Below are 12337 nucleotides of genomic sequence, written 5' to 3'. Positions count from 1 at the left end.
TTCAGAAAAGAACAGGTGGGCTGGGGAGCAGCTCAAGTGGTAGAGCACCTGCCTAGCTAACATGAGGCCCTGAGTTCAAACCCCAGTGTCACAAAAAAAAAAAAAAAAAAAGAAAAGGTGTGCACACACGTCCACGTTATTTATACTTGCAAAAATGTAGAACGAGTAATTTCCAACATTAGGAGAATTAATCAAATGATACTCTGCCTATTTTCTGAATTGCTGGGCAGCCTCTTAAAACCATTATCAGTGCATGGCATGACACAGTGAGTGCTTATAGCACACTGTAAAAAGAATACAAGGCACAGAGGTGTGGCTCAAGTGGTAGAGCGCCTGCCCAGCCAAGTGCAAGACCCCAAGTTCAAACCTCAGCACTACCAAACAAACAAAAGAATACAAAGCTTTATGTATACTGTTATTATTACGTAATAAAATTGTGGGTATTGGAAGAATCACAGAATTAAAAACTGATTATTTTATTAAGATGATTTTTTTGGGGCTTTGATAGTAGAAGTTATTGTTTGAGTGTTTTGTTTTGGCAGTACTGGGGTTTGACCTCAGGACCTCTTGCTTACTAGATAGGTAAGCCATGTCCCCAGCCCTAGATAGAAGTTTTTAAGCAACTCTAATGAGAGGGTGTGGGGACAGAAGCTTTCTTTAAGCTGTGCCTGTGTTAATAAAGAATGTAATGAAAAAAAAAACCACAGAATGTTAGCACCATGATTTTATTTTGTGTGACTAGTGTGGAACTCCAAAACAGCCAGCTATCTCAGCACACTAGCTTTTACTTTAAATGTGACATTTTTTTAAAAGAGGAATTTAAATCCTGTTTCTTGACTTACGAATCTTTCTTCCAGAATTACTAGTACATCTTATTAGGTGAAATATTAGAAATTTGAGAAAATTATCTTTTGTTTTGAAAGGATACACATATTATGGGAAAAATACCATATTGTGCCATGTACATTTTGGAGCACAGGGTTGAAAATAAGAACATTTTGACATAATATTTTTATTCGTCACTTATAGATACAACATTTAGAACAACTTTTGGAAAGTATCACTGAGAATGAAAACAAAATGCAGATTTTGAACAACTGGTTGGAGTCACAAGAGGAGAAGCTGAAAACGCTACAAAAGCCCGAAAGTGTCATCTCCGTGGAGAAGTTGCTCCTGGACTGCCAGGTGAGGAGCTGGAGCCTCCGTCCAACATGGTGGACGTGGAGGCCATGGAGGACAGTTGCCGTACACCCCTGTAGGACAGGGGTGTCTTCTGAGTGTCTCCTTGTTAGGGGATTGTGCCATAAAGAGTATACTTTCTACAAAAGGGACTTACACAAACCTACATGGAAGAGCCTACCACACACCTAGGCCTGGGGTCGCCATCATGAATATGATGTGTGACTGTGCTTAACTTTCTTATATAAATTAGGTCATTATCCATGGGTTTTACACAACTACAAATTACCATTTTAATCATAACCAGAAGACATTTTAATGACTATTGTAGCTTTTCAGAGGTGTGAATATGACTTCCAAAGAAAAAAAAAATGCTCCTAGGAAAGTTCCCCTGAGGTACTTTCCATTTTTGTGCTTTTGTTATTTTGCCTGATATTGGCAAAATTGCTCTGTGAATTTTCCGTTATTCTCAGAATTTCACTCTGTGCTTCGTCAGAGGAAGATCATTTCCTTCTACCTATTATCCCTTGTATTTCAAAAGGACCACTTGTTCCTTAGATCCAGTATCTGAGTCACATTTGGATATGAAGGTGTTGTCTGTTGGCCAGGTCACAGGGTCCTTGAGAAATCTTCTCCCATGGCAGGACTGATCCTCAGGGGACCACTCCCCAGACAGCACCTGCTGTCACTGTGGCTGCAGACAGCAGTACTGTGCTGCTTCTGCCAGGGCTGGAGAGTGGGCTCAGACCCCAGCCCTGCTGACAAGGTTGCACAGTAGCCCTGGGCATAAAGTGAGAGCAACTATAACATCCCAAGAGGTCTTTCTGGATGGTCACATCCTGTCCCCACTCTCCAGCTCCACTTCAGTGTTCTGACAGCTAATGTCCTCCTATATGGGAAGCCTTCATTCCCCAGCTCAGTGATGACCTCCTTTCCAGAAGCCCACAAGCAGCCTTCGTCTTCCCTTTCCTCCCAGTAAGTCATCAGGTCCTCCCAATTTATCCCTCCAACCTGCTCAGTGCAAACTGGTGATAGCCAGTCCTCACATCTTGTCCTACTAGCCTGCTCCTGCTTCCCTCCAGACCATTCTGTAATGCCCAAGGTCACAGCCATGCCTCACTGAAAAATCCTTCATTGGTTCCACACTGCCTGGGTGTTTGTTTTGAGATTCTCCCTTTGCTTTTGTGTCATTATGCTATGGCTTACAAGTCCTAGAAGTCTGAGGGAGGAGGATCCCAGCCAATTGGAGGGAATAATGGAGGAAATGACATTAATTGAGCACTGTCTGTATACTGTTATTTCCACTGGCCTGAAATCATAAATGTTGAGCTGAACCCCTCAGGGTCACATGGTGCTGAAGTGGCTTCTTGTGAATTCACTGTCTGTCACAGCCTCTGGCCAGCCCTTAGTGCTGCCTTCCTGGTGTTATGGGAGTCCTGGGGAATGGTTCAGATGCCAGGCTTCTGCTTGGAGACATGCCCCAGTGAAAATAAGCAGCCAGCATCCTGCACCCACAATACGCCCTTCTGTACGTGTTCAGGCAAGGCAGGGCCTCGGCCTTCTGAACTTCAAGTGTTTTAAAATGGCTTCTGGGTCCTCTTTGACCTACAGAGAGTTGCAAATAGATCTTAAGCAGATCTTACACAGGTGCTAGTTTGTTGTTGTTTGCTTTGCTTTGTTTTGGTATCGCTAGCCATTTAAACAAGTTTGATTTGGGTTAAGGTTAGCTATTCCTCCTACTGCCCTGTAATTAAGCAAATTCCAGAACTAGGGGTATGACTTAGTGGTAAAGCAAGACCCTGGGTTTCATCCTCACCACGGGAAAAAAATAATTCCACCACTTACAGAAACATTTATTAGCAAGCAACAGAAATAGCTCGTGTAACTGTAAACTGAATGCTGTGCTCTTTGTGCACAGCCACCACTCTGCATGCAAGGTTCCCTCAAAGCAGGCATGTTGGCACTCCAGAAGCAAGAGTCTCTTGCCAACATTAGGCACCAGCATTCTTGGAAGTTAGGCTGGCTACAAAACCACATAAAGACTCACCTGAGGCTGTGCTCAATTCTCACATCTGTTCAAGTATGGTTAGGAGTTGTGCAGGAGTAATTTAGCCAACCACCCTCTCCAGTATGCATCACTTTGCCAGTGAGAATTCATCTCTCATATTCATTGTGTTATTTAATAAGCCATCAATTTTAACAACACAAAACAATTTCTACCATTCACTGTGCTCCCTAGCAAAATAACTCACATTGGTTGAGATATGGGACTCAGCTGCTGGCGTGTATGAGCTTCCTGAGTTGAGTGCACGTAGACCACTTGGAGTGTGCATGCCTGTTGGACCTGGTGGCACCCGAATGTAGTTTAACCTATGCATGGGGTTTGAAGACCTGCCTGGCCAATGTTTTTCTTGGCAGTCCTCACCTGAAAACTGCATTGAACTGTCAGCAGCTTTGGCCTCTGGGCTCTTGCACATGCTACTGACTGCAGAGCCCCAACCTCTCCCACCATCACTCCCACACAAGCTCTTCTCCATCTTTGTCAGAACTCAAAGCAGCCTGACCACCTCCTTCACCTTGCACCCACCGATTTTATCTCCCTGTGAGCCCCATACTTTCCATCAGTTTGGTTTTCCTCTTAATTTTTCATCTTGGTTAGATGCATCATTATAAAAGGCTGCAAACAAGGCAGAGATGGAAACAAATTAATAAAATAGGCTTATCTAGCCCTCTATAACATCATGTGTCAGCGGCTGTACTGCACTCTGTCCTCTACAAAATGCCAGCTTTCCCAGGCAATGACTCACCACAGGCTTGTTAAGCCTGCTGCCACCTGGGAAACTCGTAGGGGCTTAGAATTGCTTGAGTTCATCTATTAGTAGGCCCAAAAGGATGCTTTTCTGCAAAAGTAATTTTTGCAATTTGGAGGCTACTTAAAAAGCTGGACATCGATCTACCATTTAATCCAGCAATACCACTCTTGGGGATATACCCAAAAGACTGTTACTCCAGAGGCACCTGCACAACCATGTTTATTGCGGCACTATTCACAATAGCCAAGTTATGGAAACAGCCAAGATGCCCCAGCACTGACAAATGGATTAAGAAAATGTGGTATCTATACACAATGGAATTTTATGCAGCCATGAAGAAGAACGAAATGTTATCATTCGCTGGTAAATGGATGGAATTGGAGAACATCATTCTGAGTGAGGTTAGCCTGGCCCAAAAATAGACCAAAATAGCCTGGCCCAAAAAAAAAGACCAAAAATCGTATGTTCTCCCTCATATGTGGACATTAGATCAAGGGCAAACACAACAAGGGGATTGGACTATGAGCACATGATAAAAGCGAGAGCACACAAGGCAGAGGTGAGGATAGGTAAGACACTTAAAAAACTAGCTAGCATTTGTTGCCCTTAATGCAGAGAAACTAAAGCAGATACCTTAAAGCAACTGAGGCCAATAGGAAAAGGGGACCAGGTACTAGAGAAAAGGTTAGATCAAAAAGAATTAACCTAGAAGGTAACACCCACGCACAGGAAATCAATGTGAGTCAATGCCCTGTATAGCTATCCTTATCTCAACCAGCAAAACCCCTTGTTCCTTCCTATTATTGCTTATACTCTCTCTACAACAAAATTAGAGATAAGGGCAAAATAGTTTCTGCTGGGTATTGAAGGGGTGGGGGGAGAGGGAGGGGGCTGGAGTGGGTGGTAAGGGAGGGGGTGGGGGCAGGGGGGAGAAATGAACCAAGCCTTGTATGCACATATGAATAATAAAAGAAAAAAAAAAGTAATTTTTGCTTTTCTTCTTTACTCACCAACTGTAGGATATAAAGTGATAAATGAACAATTTAATGACATAATGCAGGTAGAAGCTTTCAGTTCAGGAAGCTTGCAAAAGTGACTTTTTTTTTCCTGGCAAACTTAATGATTGGACTTTGATGCCTTAAAGCACTTAGGACTGAAATATCCCTAAGGAATCCCGAAAGTTCTAGATGACGGGAAGAGGCCACGTTTGGTGGATTATAATCATCAAGGAAAGCTGTGTAGAATGAGGAGGTTTGAGATGAGATTATTAATTTCTCAAATTTGTTGCCTTAATCCCACAGCAAACAGAAATACATCCATGATCATTTCAAAGACACTTGGATTTTTAAAACTATTTGACACTAATTCACACAGGATAGATGCAAGCAAATCAAGACTTGCAAATTCTAGTGAATCTCCACAATTAGCAAAATATTTATTCCACCCTGTTATGTATTGCCAATTGGGATTTAAAGCAAGATGAACTAACTTGCCAGTGAGGTAAACTTGAAAGGTCCTGGTGGTCTCAGGGTTGCAATGGGCTACAGGACCACTGAGCTAAATCCCTCATGTCCTGAAGAGGACCAGAATCAAGAATGGCTCCCTATGTGTTGGGGTGGGGGAGCTGTGAGGGCCACGGTTATCCCTTATACTACTTTCTTGGTATTCTGTATGTATGTGTGTTGTTAGTTCCCGCTAATTCTTTGCTAAATAATCCTTTTTAAAGAACCAGTTTTACTTACAATATGAAGGAAACTTGATACTTACTGGCAAGTGAGTGTTTTTAGAAATATCTAGTTAGTTGAGCCTCAATGGAAAACTGTTTTTATAAAGTTGAAGAGAACCAAAGAGTCGATATTTTTAAGAGTTTTAAGCAACAGCTTTGCAAAGAGAAAAGTCGGTTTTAGACTGATGTTGAAGGATACGTGCTCACAGTGAGGCTGTGGGGCCCATGGGGAAGAGACAAGCAGAGCCTCACTGGCAAAGGCTGTTTTGTTTGTGGGTGTTTTTGTAACTAAGCCTTAAAAAGAAAAGCTTGGAAAGATACCCCCTATTAGCAGAAACTTACTCTCTTTCATTTATTTATTTTGCTCTACTGGGGTTTTGAACTTGGGACTTTGCGCTTACTAGACACTACCATTTGAGCCACTCCTCCAGCCCTGTCAGCAGAAGTGAGAAGTTTCCTAATAGCTGTGTATTCTCATGGCTCTAAATTACAAAGGGAGAGAGGGCCTGGGGAGGAAAGTTCCTTTCTCTCCATCTTCCAGCCTCCAGGCCTCCTCTCTACCATAGTAGTCCGCTTCTTAGGGACAGAGTTTTCTTTTCCCTTTCTTTCCCACTTTTCAGTCCAGGAGGCTCCTGATATTCGTTGATTTAAAGTTTGTGATTTCAGTCTTTCAAGAGTGACTAAGGGCTGGAGGCATGGCTCAAGTGGTAGAGCGCCCACCTAAGCAAACGAGAGGCCCTGAGTTCAAACCCCAGTACCATCAAAGAAGAGCGTGACCTGAAGGCTCCTGGCTCATGCTCATTTGGCAGGGCTGTGGGACTTGGATTTCAGTGCACACTGTGAGGCTGCAGGAACAAGTCCCACATCAGGCCACACCTGCACCTGCCCTGCACCCGTGATTCTTCTCAAGGATTAAGTTATTTTCAAAAAGCTGAATTTCTTCTGGAAAACATCTTCCAGAGGGAAAAGTGGCACAAAGTGGCACATTAACAAGGCCGTGTCTGGGTGGAGCTGCAGGGCCATGCTAGGGACAGCGAGCACGTACTTCAGACTACAAAATCTGAAAAGAATCGAATGAGCCTCCAATGCCAGAGACCCCCTGTGTTCTCCAAATGTGAGAGTCTTTTTAAAGAATTCTTAGTGGGGGACAGGAGTGCACTGAAGCCACATGCAAGACCCTGGATTTCATCTCCAGCACCTCAAAAGATTTTTAAAATTATTTAAATTTAAAAAGAGTTTAAACTCAGAGTTCAGCCTCAGTGCTGAAATGCACTACTACTGTCCTTCCTCTGCTGGCCTCCTCAGCCACACTCTCCCTGCTGGGTCCTAGAGGCTTCCAGGAAGATGTCTGTAATGAGTAGACCAGATTGGAGGTGCCTTTTATGAGTGAATTAATAGATAAAGGTACAAAAAGATATTAAAGCCATCATTGACTGAACTACCAATAATTACAGTATCTGTCATGTGACGGTTTATGGATTCAAAGCACCTTCCTGCCAGGTGTGGTGGTGCACGCCTGTAATCCCAGCAGTCAGAAGGCTGAAGCAGGACAACCTGGGCTGCATGGCAAATTCCAGGTCAGCCTGTGAGACCCTGTCTTAAATAAGAAAATATCTTCCTCCCTGTGGTTTCATTTACTCTCCAAGTTGTGTATGGCATGAGGTGTCATGACTTATCCAGATGAGCAAATGGGGACTTGGGGTTCAGCGACTCAGGCTTGGACATACAGCTAGCACAGAGCAGATGTGCAGTGAAGACCAGCTGTCCTGAATTCCTTCCACTATACTATGATGATAATGGCTTGTTGAATTAAGGGTGTGATATTGAGCCAGGCATGGCAGGACACACTCCAATCCCAGCACTGGGGAAGCTAAGGCAGGAGAATCATGAGTTCGAGGCCAGCCTGGGCTACATAGTGAGACTGTTTCTCAAAAAAAAGGAGCGTATTATGATAAAATGTCTTTGAAGTCATGCTATATAATTACATGGTTCAACAACTTTTTTTACTTGAAAAAATGTAAACGCCTGTCTCTTACCCCTGGTTGTTTTGTAATCTGTGCATTGAAACCTTTTCCTCTCATCCTTTCAGGATATAGAAAATCAACTTGAAATGAAATCCAAAGTGCTAGATGAGTTGAGACAAAGCCACCTGGCATTGGCCCATGGGGACATGCCTCTGTTAGAAGACATAGCATCTGAAATTGATGAGTTGTTTCAAAAGAAAAGCAGTGTGAGCAATCAGGTAAGAATTCACTTGAAGTGTACTGTTTCTCCTCACATAGCCTTCTTTTATTTGTTATTTTTCTTTAATCATGGAGGTTTGCTCTATGCCAAGAACTGAAGAATTGCTGAGAACAAACCTGAAGTGGGGAGATGTATTTGCAGTCTCATTTTATGTGTCGAACATTTCAAGGCAAAGCTCCAGCTCCTGCTCCCGAGCACACCCACAGGCAGGAGGTGCACTCAGCCATCTCTGTTTTGTCTAGTGTACTCATGCAAACATAAATGTCTCCATCCTCCAAGCCAGCAGAGCGTCTGGCATTGTTTCCGGGCCAGATACACAGGAGCCGCTATGAAGCAACAGCTCAGAGTCCCCAGGGACCGGCAGATGCCTGGGGGAGGGAGTGATCCTATGTCATGTGGCCTCTGTCAGCTAGGAACAGAGTCAGCTGGAAGAGAATTCCAGCGGTGGGAAGAGGTGGGGCACAATGGTGAAGAGGAAGTAGAGAGGAAGACAGTGCAGATGCCTGGGGATATAAGCCCACATGTCCAGAAAGAGACCACCACCAAGAAAAATGAGCCACCTGTACCCACCCCCCACTCCCCCACCCCCGAGACAGGAGTAAGATGGGGGGGTGGCATTTTCCTCCACAGTCCTCATTGGGTGCTATTTGTTAACCCACTTTCAGCCTTGTGATCCAAGAGGGGATTGGAAATGAGCTGGATGAATGAAATTCACAGGCAACCTTTACCCTTATTCCTTCCCTGGACCCTGGCAGGAAAACAGGGGTAGCTCCTTCAAGTCATGCGTGTCATCATAGTTTGTGTGGGTCGCTATGCTTGCTGTCGGGAGTATAGTAAGAAAATAAATGGGTCATGCCCTCACAAAGCTCACAGACAGTAGAAAATGCATGTGAATAGATAATTGCAGTACTGTCACAATATAACAAAAATATGGAGGGGGAATTAAATGAGACAACGCATAGAAAAATATGCAAAAAAACCAAGCCAGATATGGTGGCATAAGCTGATAATTCCAACACTTAGAGGCAAGAGGATTGTGAATTTGAAGCCATTTTTGGCTACATAGGAAGACCCTGTCTCACAAACAAAAACAAAGCAGCAACAAACCCCCACATATATAAATAATAATGCCATAAGGACAGACACATAGATAAATGGATAGAACTGATAATCCAGAAATAAATCCTCATGTTTACAGTGGATTGAGTTTTCAGCAAGGATGTCAAAATAAGTCAGTGGGAGGGAAGTCTTTATCTGGAGAAACTGGAAAGTAGGCATGCCCCTACTCATAACACATAAAAATTAACTTAAAATGAATCAAAGGCATGAATCTGCATGACTAGTTTCCTAAGACACTAAAAGCACAAGAAACCAAAGGAAAAAAATAGATAAGTTGAACTTCATCAAAATTAGATACTTTGTTGTTTCAAAAGACACCATCAGAAAAGTGAAAAGACAAGCCACAGAATGGGAGAAAATATTTGCAAATCACATATTCAATGAGAGATTTGTATGTACACTGTAACAAAAAATTATTACAATTAAATAATAAAAGGACAAATAACCAAACGAGAAAATGGGGAATTTATCTGAACAGACATCTAACAAATATAAAGCAGGCCGTAGAGGTACATGCTCGTAATCCCAGCACTCGCGAGTCTGAGGCAGAAGATTTGGAAGTTTGAGGCCAGCCTGCACTACATAGTGAGACCCTGCCTCATAAAACAGAACAAAAGAATACAGTACAAATGGCCGGTAAACACATGCAAAGAAGCTCATTAACCATCAAGGAAATGAAAATCAAAACCACACTGAAATTCTAATTCATACCCACTAGGATGGCTATAATAAAAACTGACAAAGGCAAGCGTTTATAGAGATGTAGAGGAACTGTAATCTTCGTACACTGCTGATGGGGACATAAAATGGTCCAACTACACTGAGAAATAGTGTAGCAGTCCCTAAAAACATCAAACAGAATTACACCACTCAGCAGTTCCGTTCCTAGGTAGATAACCCAAAAGAAATTAAAACGTGTTCACACCAAAAACTTACATGTGAATGTTCATAGCGATAGAAGTAACAATGTATCCAATATATTCTAGATTCATAGAAGTAACAATGTCTGCTACAACATAGATGTCCTTGACAATGACATGCTAAGTCAAAGCAGCTGGGCACTAAAGACCACATATTTTATGACTGCATTTACATCAAACAGCCAGCACAGGCAAATCCGGAGAGGCAGGAAGTAGGCTAGTGGGGTCAGAATACTAGCATGGTATGGATTTTCCTTTTGGAGTGAAGAATTTGTTCTCCTGTTGATTATGGAGATCACCCTGTAGAGGCGAATTGTCAAATGCAGGACTGTGACATATGTCCAAGAATGGACAACACAGTACCAGTGAAGATGTCCTCTGAAGCCACCATAGTGATCACGGCCCCTTTCCACCCACATTCTCTTTTCAAAGTGAGATATAATTCATATGTTGTAAAGTTCCCCTAGTAAATGTACAAGTCAGTGGTGTTTAGGGTCCTCACGCAGATAGGCAGCCCCTACTTCTGTCTAATCACAGAACACTTTCATTACCTCAAGAACCCACCTATCCACACCGTTAGCAGTGCCTCCATGTTCCTACCTATCCCCGCTCCCTGGCAACCGCTTACCTATTTTCTTAATGGATTTACTTATGTAGAACATTTCATGTGAATAGAAACATAGGACATAATGCCTCTGTGTCGGCCTTCTTTCACTTACCTTTGTTTTTGGTTCTGAGATCCATGACTCTAGGGCCTCATACCTGCCAAGCATGCATTCTACCACTGAGCTACATCCCCAACATCTAGCATGTTTTCAAGATCATTAATGTTGTAGTATGAATCCGCCACTCATTTCTTTTTATGACTGAGTAAAACACCACTGTATGAATACACCACACTTAGTTTATTTGTCAGTGGAGTAATACTTGGGTTGTTTCCATTTTGAGGCCATTACAAACTGTGCTGCTATGAACGATCATGCACAGGTTTTTATGTGAACATGTTTTCGGTGCTCTTGGATGTGTAGCTAAGGTGACAGTTGTTAGGTCATAATTCTGGCTTTTTGAAGAACTGTCAAACTGTTTCCAACCCTGGCTGCATCGTTTTCCATTCCCACCAGCAGTATACAAGGGTCTGTTCTTCCACATCCAACTTCTTGAGTATAGCCATCTAAGTGGATGTTGTAGGTTGTCTCACTGTAATTGCGGTTTACATTTCCCTAATGACTGTGAATGTTGAGCAACTTTCCATGTGCTTATTTACTGCTTGTACATCTTTGGAGAAATATCTTCCAGTCCTTTGTCTATTCTTGTGTAGTAACTTTGTCCTTTACTGTTAAGTCATGTCCTTACGTACTCTTCTTATATCAGAGATCACTTTAAATAGGTAACAAAATGTTTCATCATTATCAACACACCAGTGGGTAATATATCCCCACCATTGCCTAGTGTCCTCCTTTGTTCTTGGCCACCATTCTGGCTGATCCCTCTCCAATTTGTCCTTGTTTTGCAGTAATCAGATCTAAGAGCCAGGTGACACAGGTACCATCTTCTGTTTATAATTCTTTCTAGAGCATCTTCACAGACACTTTAGTTTGGTTTTTTCATTTATTACTCTGTTTTGTGGGTCAGGAAACCAACAACAGATTGAAGAATTTGCTCAAGAACAGAAAACTAGTGGAGTGTAGCTGGCCTGAGCTCACAGTTCCATCTCTTGCTCGTGGTCTCCCCCTAGGCTGTCCCTTCTTGGCTGGACCCTTCAGTGAAATCTGTCTAATCTTCAGGCCCCTTTCCATTCACCCATTCTAAATCATGGCCTTCTCTGAGATTTTGGTGTTCCTTGACCACCCCTTCCCCCTTCAGTCAATGCTGAAGACCCTCTAGTACTCTTAAATTAAAATGCCTAAATTGGGCATGATAGTAGATTCCCTGGAAGGAAAAAAAGAACCAGAGCTATCTCTTCTTCAGGATTTTCTAAGTTGGTGTTTGCTCTTTGCACATAGGTCACTCAGCTCAGAAGCTCTTTGCAGTCAGTGCTACAGGAGTGGAAGGCGTATGACAAGCTCTATGATGATGTTAATACCATGGCCATCCGGTTTGGGTACTGCCTGGAACACAGCAGGCCTGCGGCTTTGTCATTGGAGGCCTTGAGATGCCAGGTGCAGAACCTCCAGGTAAATTAACCAGAGCAAGGCAAAATGGAAGCAAGCACAGTGATGGGCACACATGCTTTGTGCTTTCCACAGTGGTTTCAAAGGGAGAGCCTGAAATTCCAAAGTAAGTCCCATGAGCAAAACAGTGAGCTTATCAGACTGGATGTTGACTTTTCCTTCATT

At 42.9% G+C, this 12337-nt stretch overlaps 1 protein-coding gene across 11 annotated transcripts in view; it reads left to right on the top strand.

The window, feature by feature from the left end:
- Window positions 1–12337, top strand: part of Syne2 (spectrin repeat containing nuclear envelope protein 2) — a 300742-nt gene that overhangs the window by 222084 nt on the left and 66321 nt on the right. For all 11 annotated transcript variants that reach the window (XM_074067818.1, XM_074067817.1, XM_074067815.1 and 8 more), the window contains 3 exons: window positions 1030–1185; window positions 7808–7960; window positions 12005–12175. In XM_074067818.1, the coding sequence (XP_073923919.1) occupies window positions 1030–1185; window positions 7808–7960; window positions 12005–12175 (480 nt within the window). The remainder of the gene's footprint in view (window positions 1–1029; window positions 1186–7807; window positions 7961–12004; window positions 12176–12337) is intronic.

Source organism: Castor canadensis, chromosome 3 (assembly GCF_047511655.1).
Source record: "Castor canadensis chromosome 3, mCasCan1.hap1v2, whole genome shotgun sequence".
NCBI classification, from domain to species: domain Eukaryota; kingdom Metazoa; phylum Chordata; class Mammalia; order Rodentia; family Castoridae; genus Castor; species Castor canadensis.
This window is presented reverse-complemented; position numbering and strand designations above follow the sequence as displayed.